This window comes from Lepus europaeus, chromosome 5 (assembly GCF_033115175.1).
Source record: "Lepus europaeus isolate LE1 chromosome 5, mLepTim1.pri, whole genome shotgun sequence".
Lineage (NCBI taxonomy): Eukaryota > Metazoa > Chordata > Mammalia > Lagomorpha > Leporidae > Lepus > Lepus europaeus.
In genome coordinates, this window is record NC_084831.1 from 148,898,069 (window position 1) to 148,922,652 (window position 24,584).

The 24,584-nt window shown below is 54.6% G+C and overlaps 1 protein-coding gene across 1 annotated transcript in view; it reads right to left on the bottom strand.

The window, feature by feature from the left end:
* PTPRN2 (protein tyrosine phosphatase receptor type N2) overlaps nucleotides 1-24,584 on the bottom strand; it is an 800,540-nt gene that overhangs the window by 5,268 nt on the left and 770,688 nt on the right. Inside the window, exons 22-23 of the mRNA XM_062190222.1 lie at nucleotides 23,500-23,564; nucleotides 2,108-2,181 (exon numbers count right to left, since the gene is read on the bottom strand). Of these exons, the coding sequence (XP_062046206.1) occupies nucleotides 2,108-2,181; nucleotides 23,500-23,564 (139 nt within the window). The remainder of the gene's footprint in view (nucleotides 1-2,107; nucleotides 2,182-23,499; nucleotides 23,565-24,584) is intronic.

Genomic DNA, 24,584 nt, shown 5'->3' on the forward strand with positions numbered 1-24,584 from the left:
GACTTGACAAGGCCGGCGGTCCAGCGAAACAGATCCTTCCATGAGCACAAAGCCTGTGGGTCTGCTGTGGCCGGAACGGCCATCGCGCCTGGTATCGCCTCCCCTTGCAGCCTCACGGCGTCCCCAGTAGTGCGGTTCCAGATGCGCACGAGGTCTCAGGATTTGCCACGGACGCTGAGTGGCTACACAAGGGTATGTGCAGAAACCTGCAGATACGCGCTCAGGTGAGCAGAAGACTTGCCCTTCCCCCCCCCCCCCCCCCCGCAACTTGTGAGGGACCCCCCGGGGCCATGCACTCCTCCCCCGCAACACGCGGCCACACAGGAGGCTCCACTCGCTCTGCCGCTATCCTGCCCAAACACTGACCCTGAGGGCAACACTGGACAGGCCCCACCAGCAGAGGATGCACACACACAGAACAAAGGGTTCTCGTGGCCAGGGAGCCACCCCGCACCCCAGGAGGGAAGGCAGACGCGACAGCTCCACTCCCGGTGCTCCTGGACGGGCTGTGCTGCGGTGAGAGGTGGCCGGTGGCCATGGATGGGCTTCGATCTGGTCTGTAGGGGACTTAATGGTGTTGGGAAGCGCTCTGTGCTCATCTAAGGTGTTAACAATTCGGGGAGGCAGGTGAAGAGAAGGTTGGGACACTTTGCATTGTTTCTGTGAATTTGGATTTTGCAAGTCTAAAATAATGTCACGACGTCAAATGACAAGAAACGAAGAAAACAGAAAGCGGTGATGGTCACAGAAGATGTTGGTGAGACCCTGCACGTCCCACAGAGGAGGAGGGGGAAGGGACAGGTGGGGCCCACGGCTGCCCCCGCGCTGTGTCCCCACTCTTCCCAGGTGGTGGTGCCTTGTCCCTGGAAGACCAGAGACAGCTCTGACTTCCTGCTGGGAGGGTCTGGAGCACTCCCGAGTCCTCAGGAGGCTGCTTCCGGTGCCTCTGTGTGGCTCTGTGGTTGTGTAAGGGAACAGTTCCTTGCGCCTCTGTGCTTGAGGCTGACTTTGGCGATGGAGAACGGGCCAGAGGCCCCACAAGGGGACTCAGGGAGAGGATCGTGCGGCTCCCAGTGTGCTCAGCCTGACTCCACGAGGTTCCGGCTTCTGGGGAAGCCAACAGCACGCCTGGGGTTTGGGTTAGACCCATCCGTGCACAGCTCAAATGCTACCCTGACGTTGTCTACTTCATCAACACGTGGACGGACGGAGGGGCTTCCGAATTGCCTGCAGGTCCCAGAGGGCAACCATGAGGCCCGGGGAAGCTGGAGAACTTGCTGGAGACCCCGGAGCTGCCAACACCAGGGACCAAGGTGCAACCCGAGGGTGCCCTATTCTACAAGAGGCATTTGAATGACTTAAAACCCACTTATGTATAAAGAAATGACTTAACCAGGGCATCCGTGAGCAATTTCACAACGTTTCTGGGGCGTGAACAATGTCCACAGTGTCAGGAACACACTAATCAGAGAAGAATTTACGTTTTTATGACTTACACGTTTTGGCGGAACAGACCCATGAGAGACATTTCTGGAATGCTAAGGGCATGGAACACCCCATGAGTTTCTAGTTCTGGCTCACCCAGGGCCAGCCAGAAATCGCTTGTTTTTATCCCTGTTGCTGCGAACCGGGACTTTTCAATCAATAGCAGCTGTTTTTGGGGGGCTCATGGACCCTGCTCTGCGACAGAGATGTTCTGGTGGTCTCCGTCCCGCGGACCGCCGCGGCTGTGGACACAGGGAACGGAGTGGGCTGGGCAGAGTGTGCCGTGAGCCCAGACTCGGGGCTCCTCACTGACCGGTGTTCTATAAAGATGCAGTGCCCCCCCAGCCCCCCGGATCTGCTGAATGGAGATTTTCAAGGACAGAGTTTTCCCTGCATCTATCCATGTCGGACACATTTGCGTGTTGCGAGCGACGCTCTCCAGAAGCTTCTGGACGTGCCTTTTCCCCGCGGGACCGGCACGGAGGGCGCTCAGTCAGAGCGGCACCATCGGCGTCCGGCTTATGCTAAATCGGGCCTCATCCCCTCTCTCCCCTCGCAGGAAAACAGCAGCAGAGAGACAGCTTCAATAGACTTAGCGTCCCCGAGGATTGATTGACAGTACCTTTGTCTGAACCATGCCTGGTCTCTGGTCCCTCAAGTGCTCCAGGGTCGCGGCGATATCAATCTCTTTAGCACCTGCAACAAACCACAAATTGGGCTGAGTTCAGAGCACACGATAATCCATGCCACATCTGTCAATCTCCTGCTATCGGGGTTCCCTTTGGGCTAAGAGGCCAATTGAAAATTATTACACTCAGCCCTCCGCCGGCTTGGCAGGCAGCTGCAATTTCGGTGTTCATATAGAAAAATAAGGGAAGGGCGGCTTTCATTAGCATTAATTCAAGAGAGCCGGGCGGAAAAACGGTTAGAAGATGCCCATATAGATATCTGCCAACAGCAAGCCACGGCGTTTGAGCCCAAGGTGTTATTAGTTTTTTTTTTTTTTTTTTAAGGTGGCATTTTCAAGAATGCCTTAAATCACAGGAAGTAGTATAGAAGCTTTGGTTTTGGCTGCATAGAATTATTCTTTTTTTTTTTTTTTTTTGACAGGCAGAGTTAGACAGAGAGAGAGAGACAGAGAGAAAGGTCTTCCTCCCATTGGTTCACCCCCCAAATGGCCGCTATGGCCGGCACGCTGCGCTGATCCGAAGCCAGGAGCCAGGTGCTTCTCCTGGTCTCCCATGCGGGTGCAGGGCCCAAGCACTTGGGCCATCCTCCACTGCCCTCCCGGGCCACAGCAGAGAGCTGGCCTGGAAGAGGGGCAACCGGGACAGAATCCGGCGCCCCAACCGGGACTAGAGCCTGGGGTGCTGGTGCCGCAGGCAGAGGATTAGCCTAGTGAGCCGCGGCGCCGGCCAGAATTATTCTTAATTTTAAAAGATGAAGGCTTAGATTAACTTTTTATATCTTAATATTGGCTTTTCAACATAGAGCTGCCATCTTTTAAAATCGAGCGTTCTGAATGCTGGCGAAAAGTGGCGATGTCCCAGGCACCGCCCTCCTGTGCACGGGACCCAGCTTACAGCCAGGGGCGCTGGAGGCCCGCAGACAGCGCCGTTCCCGTTCTAAAGTTTGGCCTCGTCATCAATTCAACATGGATTCTCTCGCTTCTCCGTTTTGCCTGGTCCTTTAGCGGATGGAGCATGAGCGAGCCCGGATCCCAACTTGCTGCACAGACTTTGTGGGGGGAGACAGGGCACGGCCACGATTTCAGTGACGCAAGGTACAGGGACTGAGAGGGGCAGAGCATCGTCAAGGGCACCAGGGGCTCCCTGAGCAAAGCCCACACAGGTGCCAGGGGTCTACGGGCAGCGCTGGAGCCGGCGGTGAAGAGGGAGCTGGGATCACCCCGGTGGGCAGTGAGGAGACCACGACTTCTCCCAGCTCACGACTCACCCCAGCTCACACACATAGTAGGCGGCTGTGCTTGTCACGCCACGCAGAACGGGGCAAGCCACAGAGGACCAGGGGGAGAGACACGGCCCCAGTGGCCACTGGGAGAATTCCAGGTCTTTCTTTTCTGTACAAGCTGAGGTGGGTGCATGCCACATCCCTTCACGGTCCAAACAGGGGAGAGAATTTGAGCATCTCCGAGGCTGGCTTTGTCTCTTAACCCTTCGGTTTCTAGGGCTTTCCTGGGCGGCAACTGGGAGTCTGTGTGTGTGTGAGTGTGTGTGTATGTGTGTGTGTGTGAGTGGCAGGCAGCCATCAGTTCTGCATCAGCGGGACTGCCCTGAGCTGATGTGTGGAACAACAGGAGGTAGAATAATGAGGTGCCCACAAGCCACCAGGGAGAGACAAAGGGCCTGGGGGTGGAGCTGCCGGCAGGTAGGGGTGGTTGGGAGGCCCTGGGCCGGAAATACAATACAAACCAATGTCATATTTGCATAAGGCGGAAAGCATTGAGACTGCCGTGTAGCAGGTGGGCAGGAGGCAGAGGTCGGAGCGGGTCGTCCCCAGCGCACATGCGCTCTGCCAGTGGGGCGACCTGCGCCCATCTTCAGGTTTGGTCTCATCTCCCCACCTCTGAAACGTGCATGAAGAAGCACTTGTACCTTCTAAGGTGGCCAGGATGGTGCCTGGCAGAAATCAGGGCTTCACTGGCAGAGCGAAGGCTGGCGGGCTCCCCGGTTTCTGATACTCCGCAAAGGACATGAAAACAGCCGGCGCCGTGACTCAATAGGCTAATCCTCTGCCTGCGGCGCCGGCACCCCAGGTTCTAGTCCCAGTCGGGGCGCCGGATTCTGTCCCGGCTGCCCCTCTTCCAGTCCAGCTCTCTGCTATGGCCCGGGAAGGCAGTGGAGGATGGCCCAAGTGCTTGGGCCCTGCATCCGCATGGGAGACCAGGATAAGCACCTGGCTCCTGCCATCGGATCGGCGCGGTGCGCTGGCCACAGCGCACTGGCCACAGCGGCCATTGGAGGGTGAACCAACGGTAAAAGGAAGACCTTTCTCTCTGTCTCTCTCTCTCACTGTCCACTCTACCTGTCAAAAAAAAAAAAAAAAAAAAAAAGGACATGACAGCATTCCGTCCGGTGCGGGGACACCCTGGGTGTTTGCCAGCCTGCAAGCAGCAGCCTCGCCAGGTGGGGTAAGAGATCTCTTTCGGGACAGCCAGATGGCTTCAGGGAGCTGCCTGAGAAGGCCATTCACGTGAAGAACAGGGGTCAAGTTCACGGGTTTTCTTAATTGCTGCTTTTCAGGGTTCGAAAGGTTTCAAAAGTTGACAAGGCCACAATCAATACAATCTTGTTTTAAAGGAAATCCATGAATTTAAAATAGCATGGAACTCACAGATGAGCGAGTTAAGTGAGCGAGTGAGGAATTGGAGGCGCACAGGCTCCTAAGGACCCCCCCCCCCCACGGCAGCTACAGCCCAAGGAATCAGCCTCCTGGCCTCCGGGGTCACATCAGCGGTGGGTGCCGACACAGCAGAAATTACAGTAACAACTATGCAAAGAACTTGGCTTCTCCCCAGGACAAGCTGCCTTCTAATTGCTAAGGCGAGGAGAGAGAGAGCTGAGGCTGTAGGTCCACGACAGGATGCTCTATTCTCATCAGACATGCCCAGCCCTCTACTCTAGCAGTCGCGACCATGCCTCGTGGCAGGCGCTGCACCTGCTGGACACACCGGGTATAGAGGGTCTGCTGTGAAAACCAGAAATAAGTTGTTGCAATTGCCGCTGCCTGCTTTTCAAGCATCCAGAGCCGGCGTGGGGTCTCACGCTGACCATGGAGCACAGGTTAGGCACACCCAGAGGCAGGCTGCACGGCCACCCAGCACCCATACTGCTTGGCTGGCTCCTAAGAAATGGCCATACTTGCGCTGTTTAACTGTAACGTGTGAAAAACACCTTTAGGGGGCTGGCACTGTGGCATAGCGGGTAAAGCCAACGCCTACAGTGCCGGCATCCTATATGGATGCCAGTTCGAGTCCCAGCTGCTCCACTCTGATCCAGCTCCCTGCTAATATGCCTCGGAAAGCAGCATAAGATGACCCAAGTCCCTGGGCCCCTGCATCCATGTGGGAGACCTGGAGGAAGTTCCTGGCTTCAGCCTGGCCCAGCTCCAGCCACCGGGGCCATTTGGGGAGTGAACCAGCAGATGGAAGATCTCTTTGTCTCTCCGTCTCTCTGACTTTGTAACTCTACCTTTCAAATAAATAAATCAGTCTTAAGGAGAAAAGCACCTTTAGGGAGGTGTTCGGGTTAAGCTGCTGGGTGCTATGCCCACGCCCCACATCAGCATGCCTGGGCTGGAGTCTCAGCTCTGCTCCCAACTCCAGCTCCTGTGAACGCACAGCCTGGGAAGCAGCAGCTGATGGTTCAAGTAGTTGAGCCCCGGCAACCCCTGTGGGAGATTCCTACTGAATTCCTGGCTCTTGGCTCCTGGGCATTGCGGGGAGTGAACCAGCAGATGGAAGCCCTGGCTGCTTCTGTCTCTCTCTCTCTCTTCCTTTCAAATAAATAGATAGATAAATAAAAAAGTAACTTTAAATAGCTTCTCACAAATACCACTGTACGTTACGGAGACTATTTATGTCCAGTGGAGCCCCTCTGCCAGCTCTCCCTCTCTCCTCCCAGTGCTGCGCTGTGGACGGAGTGAAGAACTGACAATAAGCTGGGGGAGCGCCCCACGATCTCCCAGCGTCTCACAGCAGTCCCGGTGCCTGGCAGCAGTAAGGAGGCAGGCAGGACTGTGCAGGCAATGAGCCCAGAGCGGCAGAGACCACACATCAGGAAAGCAGCTGACCAAGGTGGAGTTTGTGGTGGGGCTTCCCGCCCGCGTGCACAGCCAGCCCGCTGCTGGGTGACTTTAGCCTGCGCTGGGACACAGGATTCCAGCGAGACATTTCCTCGCACAGGTCTTGCTTAACCACAGATGTATCTATTGGCTGTTTAGAAGGTCTTCGCAAAACAAAGCAAGGTGGACTAAAAGGAGGAACCCGAGTTGTAGCCAGGCTAGTGGCGGCATAGGAGGCTGAGTGTGTGTGTGTGTGTGTGTTACCGTGTCCCCTGCCCTGGGGTGTGTGTGTGTGTGTTACCGTGTCCCCTGCCCTGGGGTGTGTGTGTGTGTGTGTGTGTTACCGTGTCCCCTGCCCTGGGGTGTGTGTGTGTGTGTGTTACCGTGTCCCCTGCCCTGGGGTGTGTGTGTGTGTGTCCATGTCCCCTGCCCTGGGGTGTGTGTGTGTGTGTGTTACCGTGTTCCCTGCCCTGGGGTGTGTGTGTGTGTGTCCATGTCCCCTGTCCTGGTGTGTGTGTGTGTGTGTGTTACCGTGTTCCCTGCCCTGGGGTGTGTGTGTGTGTGTGTTACCGTGTCCCCTGCCCTGGGGTGTGTGTGTGTGTGTGTGTCCATGTCCCCTACCCTGGGGTGTGTGTGTGTGTGTGTCCATGTCCCCTCCTGGGGTGTGTGTGTGTGTGTGTGTCCGTGTCCCCTACCCTGGGTGTGTGTGTGTGTGTGTGTGTCCGTGTCCCCTGCCCTGGGGTGTGTGTGTGTGTATGTGTCCATGTCCCCTACCCTGGGGTGTGTGTGTGTGTGTCCGTGTCCCCTGCCCTGGGGTGTGTGTGTGTGTGTGTGTCCGTGTCCCCTGCCCTGGGGTGTGTGTGTGTGTGTGTGTTACTGTGTCCCCTACCCTGGGGTGTGTGTGTGTGTGTGTCCATGTCCCTGCCCTGGGGTGTGTGTGTGTTACCGTGTCCCCTGCCCTGGGGTGTGTGTTGCTGTGTCTCCTGCCCCCGCTCCGTCTGTGCCGGGGGTGCAGACTGGAAATACCTCCACAAGCTGCACTGTTCTCCCTGTCTCAGAGGGCCCTGGTAAGGCTCCGAGCAGGAGCCGGAATCTGGTTATGACAAAATTTACAAAACACAAAGGATCTTCTGAAGTTCACGGAAAGCATGTATTCTGAACAACAACAACAAAAAAGCTTGGATTTCAAAACGTTGTGCACAAAAACCATCCTCCTTGACACTTCTGAACTCATCTTGTATATTCGCTGCTCAATGCCATCGCAGATTCCGTGAATCAAACTCTCCTGTGACGAGGATGAAGCCTAGATAAAATTCTGGTCGATGCTGGCTTCCAGCACGGGGCAGCCCTTGGGCTTCTGACCCGCGATCCATGGACTTCAGGAGGACCGGGTGTGCTATAAATAGCCCAATTCAGCAGAGGGGAGCGTGGTCTTTCCAAAATACAAAACTGAGGGGCGCATCTGGGGTACAGCCTCTAAAAACCCCCCATCACCACCTCGCCTTTTTCCCCTTAAGGTTGCTTTGGGTACTTCCTTCTTTTTTTAAAGATTTATTTATTTTATTTGAAAGTCAGAGTTACACACAGAGAGAAGGAGAGGCAGAGAGAGAGAGAGAGAAAGAGAGAGACGTCTTCATCTGCTGGTTCACTCCCCAGATGGCCACCATGGCAGAACTGAGCTTATCTGAAGCCAGGAACCAGGAGCTTCTTCTGGGTCCCCCATGTGGGTGCAGGGGCCCAAGGACTTGAGCCATCTTCTACTGCTTTTCCAGGCCACAGCAGAGAGCTGGATCAGAAGTGGAGCAGCTGGGACTCAAACCAGCACCCATATGGGATGCCGGCACTGCAGGCTGGGGCTTTACCCGCTAGGCCACAGCGCTGGCCCCAGGGTACCTTTTAGTCTCAGTTGCTTTTCTTTGCCTGATCCTTCAAGAGTCACTTAGATCCTAAGGGCTGCCTGTGAGGGGAGCTCCTGGGAGGCTGTGAGGGCAGGAAGAAGTGGCTGTGCTGGGCAGACATTTGTCCTGTGGAGACAACCGGTCCCCAGCAAGCTTCCCAAAGCTATGGCATGGGCCTTCGATAAGCAGCTAGCAATACTGTCCTCTACCTCATTTTATGACATTGTGGACGGGGCAAAGGAAGGAGGAAGCCTCATTCCGGACACCCCTACACAGGGTTATTTAAAACACGGAGCTATACAGGCCAGAGGCCTCAGAATCAGACTAAGCCCAACACCAAAAGTGAACGGTGGAGGAAATCACACTGATGCTTGACGAGCCGCACAGCACTAAAATTAGGTAAGTATTGGATTTATGAAGTCCAATCAATGGTCTGGTGGGGATGGCTAATGGCTTCTTGTGTGTCAGGAATAAGAAGAATGAGTTGTTTGAAAAGTCGAAGCTTTAATAGAACTCACACGAGGTATCTGTTCTCAGGGCTAAAAAAGCCCAGGGCAAGGCTGGCCCAGGGCAGGCGCCGCTGGGTCCCACCTGCACCTCCGCCTCCTGCCTGCACACTCTACATTTGTCAGAGGTCCGGTGGGGCGGGGTGCACGTGTGCTTCCTTCTTCACAAAAAGCTCTGCTGATGGCAAAAGGATTCACTGAAAGCCTGGCCTACCTGACACGAGAAGCTCCCTCTAGTGCATTCAAAACAGAATTCTCTCTTGAAAATTCCGCTTTGCTGCCAACAGGAAGGTTAAGTTCCAGGTGAGCAGACCTCTGGGGCGTGATGATGCTCAAGTTGAAAAACATGGAAATAGTGGAGGAGTTATAGCACACACAGCGAAGGGATGGGGGTGCCGGACGGCAGTGAAGGCAGGAATTCTAACCGCAGCCGCAGCGGGATACAGAGCGTGGGGCCGCGAACACGTCCCAGGTTTCTCTGAGACACAGCGTGGTGATTCAAACAGCACAGCAGTGTGGGGTGGTTCTCAAAGCCCACTTCCTGCGGGCAGGTGCGGTGCCTGCATCCCATACTGTAGCACCTGGGTTCGAGTCCCAGTTCTGTGTTTGATCCCACTTCCTGCTAATGCATCCTGGGAGACAGCAGGCGGGGGCTCAAGTACGTGGGCTCCTGCCACCCATGGGGGAGAGACCTGGATGGAGTTTTGGCCTGGCTGGGCCCTGGCTGTTGTGGGCATCTGGGGAGTAGGCTAGACAACGGGAGAGCTTTCAAACAAATCAATGAGATGGAAAAGAAATAAATAAGTCCTGCTTTGTGTTAACTGATGGGAGTTGAACGGGGTGACTCCAGGAAGGAACAGAGGACGTGGGTGCAGGCTGTGCGTGGGGCTGAGTCAGAGCCCTGCCCTGCACCCACGGAGCTTCTGTTTCCCTGGGGCCTCGGAGGGGAACCAGGGAGCGTGCTGCACACACCAGCCCCTGCACGCTCTGCTGGCGTCGTCAGTGGCCACTGGGGTGCCATTGAGTGCGCTGCTTGATACATAGTAACCGCTTTCTAATTCACTCAGGGTTCACTGGCTTACAAGTTTACATATTGGTTAAATACATTTTTAAGACAACAGAGGTCTTTCAGCTTCAGATAAAACGAACCAGCCATGAAACACTACACATTAAAAGAGCATTAGTACTAAAGTATTAAAACTATTTTTTATAGTGAAAGAATCAATTCAAAGTTAAAGAAAACTGAGCAAATATGACACTGGTGTCTCTTCCTAAGGTTTGCTTTGATTTCTCTTGGTGTTTGGTTACTGGCTGGGGTGAACCTCGTGATGCAACTAATGTTGTTAGGCCAACATCCTTCCAGGCCGACGGGAGGGAGTGTGGACCACAATTCACTGTGGGGCCATCACTGTAGCATCCTGACAGCCGCTCTTCGGCTAGAATTTCAACAGCGCGCTCAGGAATAAGAGCTCCATAAGTACAGATGCATTTTATCACAAAGGTTTTTTTTTTTTTTTTTTTAAAACACAAAGTTTTGCAAACTGCAGAGACAGCCCTACATTCTTTTCTCTCGAAAGTATGTATCAAATGTTCAAGAGAGAACGGCCCTTACTTGGCATGAATGTATTTTCTCAATTCTATTTTCTGGAAGAACTGAGAAAATACTCTTTCCTAACCAAAGGAAGGAATAAGGGTGAATAGTACAAATCTCCAAAGAGCACAGCCATGTGGTTCCCGCATTCCGGGAGGAGAGGGTAGCCCCCGGCCTTTCGGTCTGGGAGAGCTCCCAGTTCGGAAGGGCTGTGCGACGAAGCACAAGGGTGCCCTCTCTTTCCAGGCTTCGATGTCAGCCGAGGCAATCCTAGCCCTAAGCTGGGGGAGAGGCGTCACGGGCAGAGTCCTCCAGGGTCCCACACAGCAAACCTTGGCTTGAGGTGGCCACACATGCAGGCTGCACCATGCACACGTGCACCTGCGTGTACACGCCCACATCCCCATTCCCTCTCACACACCAGACACATGTGCGCGCACACACACACACACATAGCACCATGCCCCATGCAGGGACACAGCTGGCCACGACAGCAGCTGTTTTGGATGTAGCTGCCATCTTGCTTCAGGTAAGCAGACGGCCATCCCAACCCTTATGTGATAAACAAAACCTGTCCGATGACCTGGCAGGCGAGCCCCTGAAATGTCCCTTAGCTCAAGTTCGGGGTGTTGATCTCTCCCGGAAATGGCCAAGTGCATTCTGCTTAGTCACAGAATGCCGCCTCTGTCTGTGACAAGCCTTTTGCCCTGCCTCCTGGTGTGGACACCCAGATGTCTGAGGCTGCCCAAGACCACACTCACACTGTCAGTTCTGCCAACAGGCCACCCTCTGCAGGCTGGGTTTATCCCTGGTCTTGCATCTCACAGAAGGTTCTGCTATCTCACATACCAGGAGTTTGTGAAAGACCCCCACTCCACACCACACTCACACCCCACACACACCCATGTCCCGTGCCCTACAGCAACCCATTATCATGTACCATGATGCTCATCACATGCACATCACACATAACCAGGTCATATGCACACTCCCCACCCCACAACCCTACACACTCTCTGCCAACATATACATGCTTACATACATATGTAAACCTGACACACACACACACACACTCCCCACCCCACAACCCTACACACACTCTGCTGACATAGATGCCCTACAAATATCAACCCGACAACACACATACACACATCCTACATCCCATGTCCCCTACACATACTCTGCTGACATATACACCCTACACATCTACGTAAACCTAACACACACACATACATAAACCCCACAACCCTACACACTCTGCCGACATACACACCCTACACACATATGTAATCCTCACACACACACACTCCCTACAACCCACAAGCCTACACACTCTGCTGACATACATACCCTATGCACTCTGCCAACAAAGACACCCTACACACATATGTAAACCTGACACACACACACACACACACTCCCAATTTTAGTATATGTGCTGCTGAAGTGAGCACACACACACTACCTACACCCCACAACCCTAGATACACTCTGCTGACATACACACCCTACACACATATGTAAACCCGACATACACACACACTCCCTACATCCCACAGCCCCTACATATACTCTATCGACATATACACCCTACACGCATATGTAAACCTGACACACACAGCCTACATACCATGTCCCCTGACTCTGCTGACATGTACACACCCCACACACATATGTAAACCCGACACACACATACACTCCCTACACCCCATAACGCCTACATCTACTCTACTGACATATACACCCTACACACACATGCAAACCCGACAAACATACACACCCCCTACACCCCACAACCACTACATACACTCTGCTGATATATACACGTGACATATGTATGTAAACATGACACACAGAAACACAATACCCTACACCCCATGCCCCCTAAACACACCCTACACACATACCCACTATGCACATACACACCTTACATCACATACCTACTATGCACATGCCATTCATATACACATCCTATACCCCATACCCTCTAAACACTCCACACACACACCCCTGCTACACACATGCACACACCCTACACACACAAACACAGTGTCACACACTCAGTGCCCATCAGTCCTGGCTCCACACCTTCCTGGACGCTCTGAAATGAAGTCTTCAGAAAATTACAAGCTGGAGGATTTCTTGCTACCCTACATAAACCATGATCTCTTTTTTGGTATATTTCAGTGGGATCCAAAGAGGCAAATTTATGTAATATTCACTTGAAACCAAGTCTGTCAGAGCAAAACAAAACTAGCTACTACTAGTTTTCCCCTTTTGAAAAGATTCTAAATGGTTTACATGTAGATAATAAGATACCCCCAGATTTTTATCGAGAAAACACATTAAGCCAAACACGAGACTGTATAAATGTGCACTGTCATTTCACAGCCTCCCTATCTCCATCCCACAAGGGAACAGGGCACAGTGGGGTCAGTGCTGTGGTACAGTGCATAATGCCTACAGTGCCGGCATTCCATACGGGCGCCAGTTTGAGTTCTGCTGCTCCACTTCCGATCCAGCTCTCTGCTGTGGCCTGGGAAAGCAGCTGAAGATGGCCCAGGTCCTTGGGCCCCTGCACCCACGTGGGAGACTGGACAAGCTCTTGGCTCCTGGCTTCGGATCACTGCAGCTCAGGATGTTGTGGCCATCTGGGGAGTGGACCAGAGGCAGGAAGACCTGTTTTCTTCTCTCTCTCTCTCTGTCTCTCTCTCTGTCTCTGCTTCTCTGAAACTCTGCCTTTCAAATACATGAATAAATCTTTAAAAACAAAGAGAGAGAACAGGACACTGCAAAATGCAGTTTTCTGTCATCAATAGAAACCTTGAGTCACACTGCATAGTGTCACAGCTCCCAGCTAGCATATGCTATCACATGGCACAGTGTCACAGCCTCACCTAGGACACCCCCCACACTACACAGTGTCACAGCAATCACCTAGGACACCCTGTCACCCTGCACAGTGTCACCCAGAACACCCCATCACACTACACAGTGTCACAGCAATCACCTAGACACCCTGTCACATGGCACAGTGTCACCTAGAACACCCTGTCACACTGTACAGTGCCACAGCCTCACCTAGGACACCCCATCACCCTGCACAGTGTCACCCAGAACACCCCATCACACTACACAGTGTCACAGCACTCACCTAGACACCCTGTCACATGGCACAGTGTCACCTAGAACACCCTGTCACACTGTACAGTGTCACAGCCTCACCTAGGACACCCCATCACCCTGCACAGTGTCACCCAGAACACCCCATCACACTACACAGTGTCACAGCACTCACCTAGACACCCTGTCACATGGCACAGTGTCACCTAGAACACCCTGTCACACTGTACAGTGTCACAGCCTCACCTAGGACACCCCCCACATTACACAGTGTCACAGCCTCACCTAGGACACCCCATCACACTGCACAGTGTCACCTAGAACACCCCTTCACACTGCACAGTGTCACAACCTCACCTAGGACACCTTGTCAAACTACAGTGTCACAGCCCTCACCTAGGACACCCTGTCACACTGCATAGTGTCACCTAGAACACCCCGTCACACTACACAGTGTCACAGCCTCACCTAGGACACCCTGTCACACTGCATAGTGTCACCTAGAACACCCCATCACACTACACAGTGTCACAGCCTCACCTGGGACACCCTGTCACACTGCACTGTATCACAGTATTCACCTAGACCTTGGACCTAACACCCACACGTCAATGACCATAAATCAGTTTTAAGGGGGAGAAAGGAAGGATGAGTTTTGAACTGAAAATGCAAAATAAGATGGGACCATGAACATTTCGTGGCCCGTCCACCTGCAGCTTGTGTAAACCGTGTGGATGGCTGTTTCTAACCCACGTCCACCTGCTGAAACAATGCCTGGGGCACAGGGAGCATGAGCGACACTCACGTGCAGGCTGCCTTCTAAAGCTGAGATCCAGAAACAACGCAGGACCAGGGAGTGGTTCAGTGCGCTGTATCCTGGTCTTGCACACGGTGCAGCCTTCAACAGGGAGGCTGCAGAACACCCGGATACCCACTACCCACGAGGGACATCTCCACGACACACCCAAGGCCTCAGTACACAAGTGCACACCACTAACCGCAGCTCCAGGCCGTGAATGCCACGGGCAGGCTCAGGGAGCGGGAGGGTCCTCCAGCTCCACCGGCTTCTCCCACGTGCACGCTGCGTTCGCCTACTCCCCCGACTGCTGCCCCCCGCTGCCAGCCCAGGGGCCACCCTTGGGCCTGGCATTGCAGAACTAAGGCAGGGGCTTCAGGGCTGTGCACTTTAAATGCTTCCCGAGAGCTCGTACAATGCAGGCTTTCCTGCCGCAGGGCTGCAGCTGCCCGCAGTGCCCCGAGCCCATGTCCGTTCGGAAAGAGGCCCGCTGCACACAGAATGTTCAGTTCTGTGGTTACAGGGCAAGCACTGAGATTCCGTTCCCTGAATTCAGTTGTAAAAAGAAGCTGGAGTAGAAGCCGCAGGAGGAAGCCCCGGCAGCTGCCAATCACAGCCTAGGGTTGCCCGCACTTCTCCTGGATGGATGCTAACATGCGCGGACATGGTTATGGGAGCCTCTGACCCACAGCGGCAACAGCGCGTCCCTAACTGCTGTTCCCGTGTGGCAGCACCGTGCAGCCCTCAGAGTCCACGCGACACAGCATGGAAGCCATCACTGCCCGATGGCCAGGGTGACGTGCAGAGGGACCTCCTGCCACCAGGAGCGGGATGAGCAGGATCTGCTCGGGCTGGGGACACTGTCACAGTCTGGGGAGCAGAAGGACATTAGGTGTGAGCGTGGGACAATTCTCGAGAAACAGGGGACGGCCCCCAGGCAGTGGCCGAGAGAGAAGGCAAGCAGTGGGCTGGCAGGGAGTACGGCGGGAGGCAGACTGCAGGAACCAGGAGAGACCAAGGGCACGAAAGTCAGTCCTATAGGAAGCAGACAAAGGGACTGGAACACGAAAACCTAGCCCCATTAATCATCCAAGAGCAGAGAGAGGGCCGGCCGGCTGGGCGGGGCAGGTGATTGACAGGTGTACCTGGGAGCCCATCTCCAGGCAGCTCTGACATGGAACTCAATTTCCAAACAAGGTTCAGAGCCCAAAAAACACAGACTCAAGAACACCCAACCATGCTGCGGCCCCGGGGTGGGGTTGGGGGCTGCAGCCACACGGCTCCCCCTCTAGCTTTCTCCCACCCCATCCTCAGAGGTCTGTCCGCTCCTGGCCTCCGCCTGCTGCTGGCCTGTTGGGTCTGAGGACACAGGCGACTTCTCCAGTGGCTCTGTCCTCCTCGGGGTGTGGTTGTTAGTGGGAGGGATGCTTAGTATCCAGGGAGGAGCAGAGAGAGGGCTGCTGTGAGCAGTGCCAGCTGTGCCAAAGGGCACGCCTGGTCCCCAAGTGGGCAGCAGCTCCCCCAGGTGTGTGGCATGAGCCAGCAGGCGAGGCCTGGCGGGACAGAGGGAAGACAGCTGTGGACCTGGGGGTGTGGGGAGCTATATCAGGTTTGGGATGAGCAAGGATGGGCCTGGGAGAAAGACACAGCTCACAAGGGAAGCCACCCCGAACTGTAGCTGACTGTCTCCCGGTGTGTGCTGTGCCTTGATGTGTCCACAGGAGGTGCAGGGTGTGAGCTAGCTGAGGCAGGGCCAGGGTGCGAGCTCCAGTCACAGGCTGGAGACGGAGGCAGAGCAGGGAGCTACAGCTGCTCGCTGCACAGGATGGAAACCGTGGGGGAGAGAGGCGTGGTTCTGGTGTTTCCAAGAATGGCAGCCCCACTTCCTCTCGGCCCTTCCTGTACATAACTGTCCCCAGTGTCTCCGGCAGCTGGCCTCTTATACCAGAGGGTGGCAGCTTTCTCCAGGCCGGGACGTGCACACAGCACCCAAGTTCCACGGGGCATCTTCCCACTAGGAGCAGTGACACCTCACACACGCACTCGCCCCAGTGCCTCACAATAGCACAGCGGAGGGAGTCGGCTAAACATCAACAGATGAGGACAAGTACCTGCACAGTGCCTCACTGAATGCAATCGCTCCAACCATGAGAAAGGCCAGGAGAGCCCTCCTCCCTCCCCTCCTCTCTCCCTCCCTTCCTCCGCCCCAACCCCGGGCCCTTTCTCAGCCTAAAACTTGCCTGCACTGGGAGACAGGCCATGGCCACGGGCCTCTGTGGGGTCACCTGCTGTTGCCACGTCACACTCGCACGGTCCCACCAAACACTGACACCAGGTGTTTCCGTCAGTCTTCATGGCTGTAGCCAGCCCATGTGTCCAAACCAGCCCCTTCCACCGAGAGCAAGCGCAGGTGCCGCCCTATGTGCACTGCTGGACCACCACGGCTGGGTGGGCCACCTCCTCCCGTGGACTCCCTCCAGTGGGTCTGACCGGGTCCTGGGTCCCAGCTCTCCCACCTTCCGGCAGCCACCCCTTGCTGCCAGGCTAACCCCACTCTCCTTCCCGAGAGACGCTGGGCTGCCCACGAGACAGCAAATTCTTGAGCTTGTCTTTCAAGCCCTCCGCACCCTGTTCGAGGTCTCCTCTTCCTCCTGTGGTTTGTATCACAGCCCCAGACAACCCCCCGCCCAGCCTCCCAACTAACCAGTCCCTCGCAGTCTTAACCCTGTCCCCCTGCTTTCCCTGGTGGCCGCTGGCCAGCCTACAGGAAGATCAGGGCTCCACTTCTGACCCCGGTCAGCTGAGGCCTTTGGCAAGTCACCAGACCTCCTGGGATCTGCGTCCTTAGCTTACAACAAAGTGACCCCAATAAATGTCCCCTTTAGTTCTGTGAAAAACCCCGCCCGGTTCTTCTCCAAGCACTCTGCATTCTCCACTCCAAGGAAACTACCAGCGGTCGCCACAGCCAGCGTCTGCTTCTCCCCGCAGACACAGACAGCAGGAGAATGGGGTTCTTGCTGCTTGTTCGCTGTGAACTCCCAGACACCATGTCTGGGGGGTAGCAGGTGCGCCTCACACAGCAGGCTGAAGTGCGTGAAACTGTGGCTCCGTTCCCTTGCGAGCTGCCGGAATGGTGCTGCTGTGTTTGCCTTAAGAGTGAATGATACTGGGGCTAGTGCAGTGGCTCAGTGCATCCCATAGGGGCACCGGTTCTAGTCCCGGCTGCTCCTCTTCCGATCCAGCTCTCTGCTAACGGCCTGGGAATGCAGTAGAGGATGGCCCAAGTCCTTGGGCCCCTGCACCCGCGTGGGAGACCCAGAAGAAGCTCCTGACCCCGCAACTCGGCGCAGCTCTGGCCGTTGTAGCCATTTGGGGAGTGAACCAGCAGATGGAAGACCTCTCTTTCCTTCTGTAACTGTCAGTAACTCTACCTCTCAAATAAATAAATAAAATCTTTTTTTTTTTTAAGGAGTGAATGATAGTGATAATAACCACAATGGAACATCAGGATTCCATAGGATACATGGGGAGGAGGGGCGGTTGAGAGAGAGGCCGATGGGGCACGGCTCACCCTATGCAACAGAATGTGCAAAGGCCCCGAGTCTACAGCGCCTCCGGAGCCCGCACAGCCCAGAGAGGGGCCAGATCAGCAGCAGCCCGGCCCGCCAAGGGCCCTGGAGCTAAGGCCAGTGCCGAGGGATAGGCCTCAGGTCTTTCTGTCTAGAACATCACCCTGGCTGTGGTGCAGGCACCGAGTGGAGCCGGGAGACCAGTGCCAAGGCTGCGCAACAGGTGCGGACGGGTGGTGGCAGCTGGGCTAGGGCGACGATGAGAGCAGCCAGAGAGGAGTGGGCACCACGAGATGACCCCTCTAGGGCGGGGTGGCCACCTGGACTCTGTGCTGGTGACCTGGTCTTCCACCTGCTGTGCCCAACATGGCAGCAACTACCACACGTGGCATTGGTGCTGGTACAACTGGGGAGCTGACTTTCACATTTTATTCCATTTTACTTCATTTAAGCAACCTGTTGTATGGAACGGGGCACCTCTGCAGGGGTGTGGGTTTTAAAAAAATTCAATGAGCCTTAAATACTGCTTGAGGGAGCCATTTGGTCACTTTGACACACAGTAAGTGACGAGTTGTGATGCACACACTTAAGCCCATAGATGATGGTTGTCTTCAACTAGGCTGTTTGACCTTTTCTGCCCTGTAGTGTCTCTCCGAGCCATCTGCTCCTCGGACCTGCTATTAAAAGCCAACATCTCCTACAGGAAAGTGCAGGAGAAAATCGCCATGATCTTGGGTTTGGCACAGGTCTCTTGGATATGACACCGAAAACACAGGCAACAAAGGAAATGCAATTTTAAGCAAAAAAAAAAAAATCTTGATAAATTGGACTTCATCAAAATGAAATACTTCTGTGCAACAGGGGACACGGTCAAGACAGTGACAAGAAAACCCAGAGGATGGAGAAAATACCTGTACGTTTCACATCGGATTATGATTTAGAATATACAAAGAGCTCCTACAGCAAAAACCAAACAGCCCCAATTTAAAAAATAAGCCAAGGATTTGAAGAGACACGTGCCCAAAGATGAAGTACAAACGTCCGACAGACCCACGAAAAGACGCTCACCATCACGGCTGCCAGAAACATGACCCCTAAAACCACAGTGAGATGCCACTGCACACCCACTAGGACGGCTGTTTTCAGGAAAATGCCACGGAGTGAGAGTGGGCGCCCACTGGACCCTCTGCCCATTGCCGAATTCCTCCGACAGTTCCATGTGGACTCGCCACATGTGGGATCTACAATTCCACCTCGAGACATCCACACCAAAGGACTGGTGGCAGGGGTTGAAGCAGAGATCTGTAAACTTCTCTGTGTGGGAGCGCTGGTCACAATAGCCGCAAGTTGGAGACGGCCCGCATGTCCATCCACAGAGAAACAACATGTGGGCTCCCCGTGCAATGGAGTATTGAGGGACATACGCCAGGCACGCCAGGACAAACGGGGCCTGACCCCACTTCACAAGGCCCGAGGAGCCACGCCCACGGAGTGGGATAGACGTGCCTCCTCCTGCAAGGACATGTGTCCACCAGCACTCCCCGGGGCAGGAACCTGTGAACCAGACCGGGCTGCTGCGCAAGGGGCCAGGAGCCGGACCGATGGCCACACAGCCCCCGGCCACCCGGCATCTTAGCACCACTGGGTAACTCGGTTCATGTGCGTTTAGCAACTCCCTGGGCGTCAAGGGCCAGAGACGCATTGGGACAATGAGATTCCCCGTCTGCAGCCCACCTCCGACAAGGTATGAGCCTCTCCCAAACAAACTGGGGTCTTCAGCACCAGCAGCGATGGCCGGCTGGGCCGTGTCTGCTTGGCACCGGGCAGCCCGGCATCTTCAGACCCTTACAGGCCCCGGTTCCGGGTGGGAATGCTTCCGTGAACATGGCGAACCTTTCTCAATAGTGGGATTTCTAGGCTGGTCTGGGATGGGAGAGAAGCTGAGGGAGGGTCAGCCAATGGGATCTTTTTTTTTTTTTTTAAATTTTATTTTTGATTTTTGACAGGCAGAGTGGATAGTGAGAGAGAGACAGAGAGAAAGGTCTATCCTTTGCTGTTGGTTCACCCTCTAATGGCTGCCAAGGCCGGCACACCGCGCTGATCCGATGGCAGGAGCCAGGTGCTTCTCCTGGTCTCCCATGGGGTGCAGGACCCAAGCACTTGGGCCATCCTCCACTGCACTCCCGGGCCACAGCGGAGAGCTGGCCTGGAAGAGGAGCAACCGGGATAGAATCCGGTGCCCCAACCAGGACTAGAACCCGGTGTGCCGGCGCCGCTAGGTGGAGGATTAGCCTGTTGAGCCACGGTGCTGGCTGGCCAATGGGAATCTTAAAAACCAATTATGTTGTGGCCGGCGCCGCAGCTCACTAGGCTAGTCCTCCACCTGCAGTGCCGGCACCCTGATTCTAGTCCCGGTTGGGGCGCCGGATTCTGTCCTGGTTGCTCCTCTTCCAGTCCAGCTCTCTGCTGTGGCCCGGGAGGGCAGTGGAGGATGGCCCAAGTGCTTGGGTCCCTGCACCCCATGGGAGACCAGGAGAAGCACCTGGCTCCTGGCTTTGGATCAGCGCAGTGCGCTGGCCGTAGTGGCCATTAGGGAAGTGAACCAACAGAAGGAAGACCTTTCTCTCTGTCTCTCTCACTGTCTACTCTGCCTGTCAAAAAATAAAAATAAATAAAATAAATAAAAATAAATTATGTTGCTATAGAAAAAAAATAACTCTGGGCAAAGAGATTTCCCTGGCAAAAACTGTAAAAAAGTTAAAAAAAAAAAAGTATAACATTGGGAAAATATGTTGGCTGAAAAAGTTTTTTTTTTTTTTCTGCATGTGAGTGAAATGTAAGCCAAGCCCCTCAAAGAGAGGACAGTATGGTCCCTGCACCCGCATTGCAACACAGCGTGCGACCTGTGAGCTGCACACACACACACACACACACACGGGCCACAGAAAACTGTGTGCAGAGCCGTCTCACAGCCGGCGACCCCTTGGCAGAGAGCGCGCCCGCGCACTTCAATCTCGCGCTGCATCATTGTCTCCTCGCTAATAAACTAGACAGCGGAGAGAGGAGCACTTCAATTGTTCCCGGTGTATTCGTGCCGCCCTGCCCCGGGGCCCGGGGCCTTAATCCCTGAGCGGCTGTGGCCGCTGCTGCAGCTGGACCGTGCGCGCCGGGGTTGGGCGCTCGGAGCGGCGCGCAGCCCGGCTTTGCGGAGGTTTTCTTGCGGGGGCCCGAGCAATTCATTGCTTTTCAGAAAGGGAAAAGGGAAGAAAGCCTGCACGTCCAGGGCCTGGGGCCTTTGATCATTTGATGAGCTCCGGGTGTGCAATGCTTCTCAGGCCAGACAAAGACGGGCCCGGCCGCACCGCACAAAACCCGGGCGGCCTCTCGGGGGCGGCGGCCTGGGAAAGGCCCACCTCGCCGGCGGAGGGGCCGCCTGCCCTTTGATCTCTCCTGAGACCGAGGGCCCCGGGCCCGGGGTCAGGCGCTTTCACACCACACGGTCCCCCTCCTGGGGAAGGGGAGCAGGTCAGGAACAGAAAAGAGGGGTGACCAATCTCAGAAAAGGCCCTGAGCCTGCCCCCTCGGCCAGTTCCACATGGCTGACCTCACATTGTTGCGCGGCTGAGCCCCCACTTAAAATGGAATTTGACATCCCACGCTACGGTGGAGCCAGCCAATGGCCGACTCGGTGCTCGGATGATTACCTCCCCCTCCCCCCCCAACACACACACACTCCACCCTCCCTTCCCAACCCCCTCCAGCCCCCGCCCGGGGTGGTGGGGGGTGGTATCCCCAGGCCGGGGACTGCAAGCCCAAGTTCTACCCCATGGCCTCCGCCTGGGCTTCTTTTCTTTGCACAAGTAACTGATGTACCAAGGCTCATATCTCGGCACGCTGTGTACAAACACAGGAGCAGTCGGGTCCACACCCAAGTAAAAGGACCTGCATTGTTCCGAGGGATGCACCTGCATGTGAGAGAGAGGGACACTGCGCCCGGGGGAGGGGGTAGCTCTGGCAGGTCGAAAGGGAAAGAAGATATTTGATGAGAGAGCAGTATTAATGGACAAGCAAAATAGGAACTTTTTTTTAAAAAAACCAAAAAGTTAAGAGTTGTGCTGTTCTAAAAACCGAAGCTATTCCTGAACACCATCCCGAAGTATTTGCGTTCACACATTCCAGCCACTAGGCTGAGTTAGGGCACTTAAAACAATATTTGTTGGTGTAAAAACCAATTTCCTTTTTCTCCCCAGCAGCCAGCAGAGCCTGGGGCCATGGGGTGGGGGAGTGGCAGTGCAGAGCTGGGGTTTCTGTCCCAGTGCCCGGGCATTCCATGCAGGCCGATAGATGACCTGGCTCAGCTCTCTGGCGCTGGGGGAAGCCACTGACTACTGCTTCATCTTCCGTCAGCTTTACCCAGGGGGAGGCTAAAGAGGTCGTCTGCTTTACTTTTTTAGCCATGAGAAAATGGAGTAAGGAGAATGCCTCTTTTTAGAGTTGCTGGCATTTGTGTGCAGTACCTAGGCTCTCATCTATATAGTCAAGCTCTCTTATCATTGGGCAAAGGATGAAGAATGGGGTCTTCCAGAAGGTGGGGGCCTCTATTCAAGCGCAAAGGGGCTTCGAACAGTTCCTAGAAAACTGCAATTGAAAGATAAGTTTACTGTGGTGCAAAATCTTTTTCAATCCCTACATCTTTTTTTTTTTATAATGCATATTTTCCACCAACTTCTGGAAGACCGTGTGTGTGTGTGTGTGTGTATTGAGATAGAATGGTGAGATAGATAGGTGGAAAAGAGACCCTCCATAGTGTTTCCGAGTCCCATGGGACACTGACAGGTGCCACAAGGTAAACCAAGTGTCTCTTCAAGTCAGCTGAGCAAACGCGCTGGAGAGTTTACTCACCGCGGGCTCTTCAGGCCTTTATCTGCCAATGCTTATCATGATCATGCAAGAGGCAGATTGGAGACTCTTTTCTCAAACTCCGACTCGTTAGCGAGGTGACCTTGCACGTCTGGTGTCCCTTAGGTCACCGTTTGAGATGTGCAGAGCAGCCCAACCCCCCACACTCACTTTCTGTCCAGCGGAACTGGGCCCCAGGGAGGCGGTTGAATGCTTTGCCCAAAGTACTAAAACCCACGACGGGCGGGCCAGCCCGGGAGCCGAGGGCAGGGCTGTGGTGCAAACATTGCCCCTGTGCGGGGTGCTCCTTGCTGCCTTAGAGCCCCGGAAGCCGTCACGGAGAGGGAAACTCCAACGGCACATAGATTTCTGCCGGCAGGTGCCATCAGCAGGGAACACCAAGAGGTGTGTTCGAGAGAGGTGATTTGTGATTGGAGACAGTCACTCCCGGAGCCTTTGAGTGTGACTTCACACCTGCCACCTATTGTTTCTGTACCAGCCGAGAGGGACCCACAGTAGTGTAAGGATATTCTGAGCTGCTGCGACATTACAGACCCAAAGTCTGCATCCCCTCGGTTCTGGTGGTCCCATCATCACGAGGGTAACAAAAGACTCATCAAGGACCTACTATGTGCCCCGCGCATTCAGGCTGATCACAAAGGATGGACCTCAAAAAACCAAACACGCTTGCGGCAAATCACCTTAATATGATTCAGGAAAAGGGACCACAATGGGCTAATTTTTTTCCCCAAGGCCTCCTGCGAATAGGACACCCCGCGTTGCCATAGCAACCCCATCCTGTCTCCGCGCCACAACAAAGCAGTCTCACCTTTGGCCATCTTATTGAGAACCATGTCAATCAGGACGTAGGTGCCGCTCCTGCCCGCGCCGTCACTGTCAACAGAGGAGAGAACATGAAAACGCTGTCTGTCCACAGCGAACCCCAACACACAACAAAGCTGGCAACAATTTATTTCCTTTATGCTTAAGTGGGGCCAGGGAGACTGTGAATCCGAGGGAAGAAGAAAGCCGGGGTGGGGAGGGGGAGAGTTGCAGGAGAACAGGAGCCTGTTAAGCCTTCTGAGCAGCTCTGGGGATTAGCTATTGTGCTCTGGTAGGTTTGTTTCTTTCTCTACCCCCTCTCTCTTTTTGACCAGGGATGTGGTAAATTTGGTCGGGGTGGTGGGGGGAGGGAGGGAGGAGGAAAGAAAAGAAAGAAATAAGGAAATGTTTCAGTGTATCGGCATCAGGGCTGTTGATGATCAAAGTATCTGCAAGACACTTTCTCTGTGATTGCTAGCCGACCCCTGGGGGTGGAGGAGTGGCAGGTGCACTTCCGGCACATGGTCCTGGGCTGGTGTGCGCCCTCCTGGGCTGGTGTACACCCTCTTTAAGCGCGTGTCCTCCCTCTCAGGGCTGCAAATCTGTATCCTCTGGTAACCACATTCTCGAAGAGCGCTCTGGTGTGGCTCCTTCCTCATCCCACCAGCTATGCAACTGGAGTATTTACCATCTGGGCTAGAGGTGTCAAAACATTCTGAATTATATCTCAGCAACAGCAAACGAAAAAGACGAGGGCTTTCTAGGGGAAGGCAGCCCCAGACCCAGCCCTCCTTCACAGGGGGAATGTGTGGAGCCATTTCTTGTCCCCTCGTGGGTGTCGTCACTGAGTCACTGGCGTTTGAGAGATGCTTCGGAAATTCCCACCTGACCGGGCTTCTGCTCACTCCACGGCCACCTTTTAAGTGGAGAGCTTGCTGCATTTCTACTCCTAGCAAAATCCAGTGTTGAAAAAAGCCAATGTTTCCATTTGTAGAGGTCAAGAATGATGTCACCGGCAAACCATTGGGCTTTCAGCTTCTGATTTGCATACTGGCCCGTAATCCCAAGGACTCATGGGTAAGGCTCTCTTGC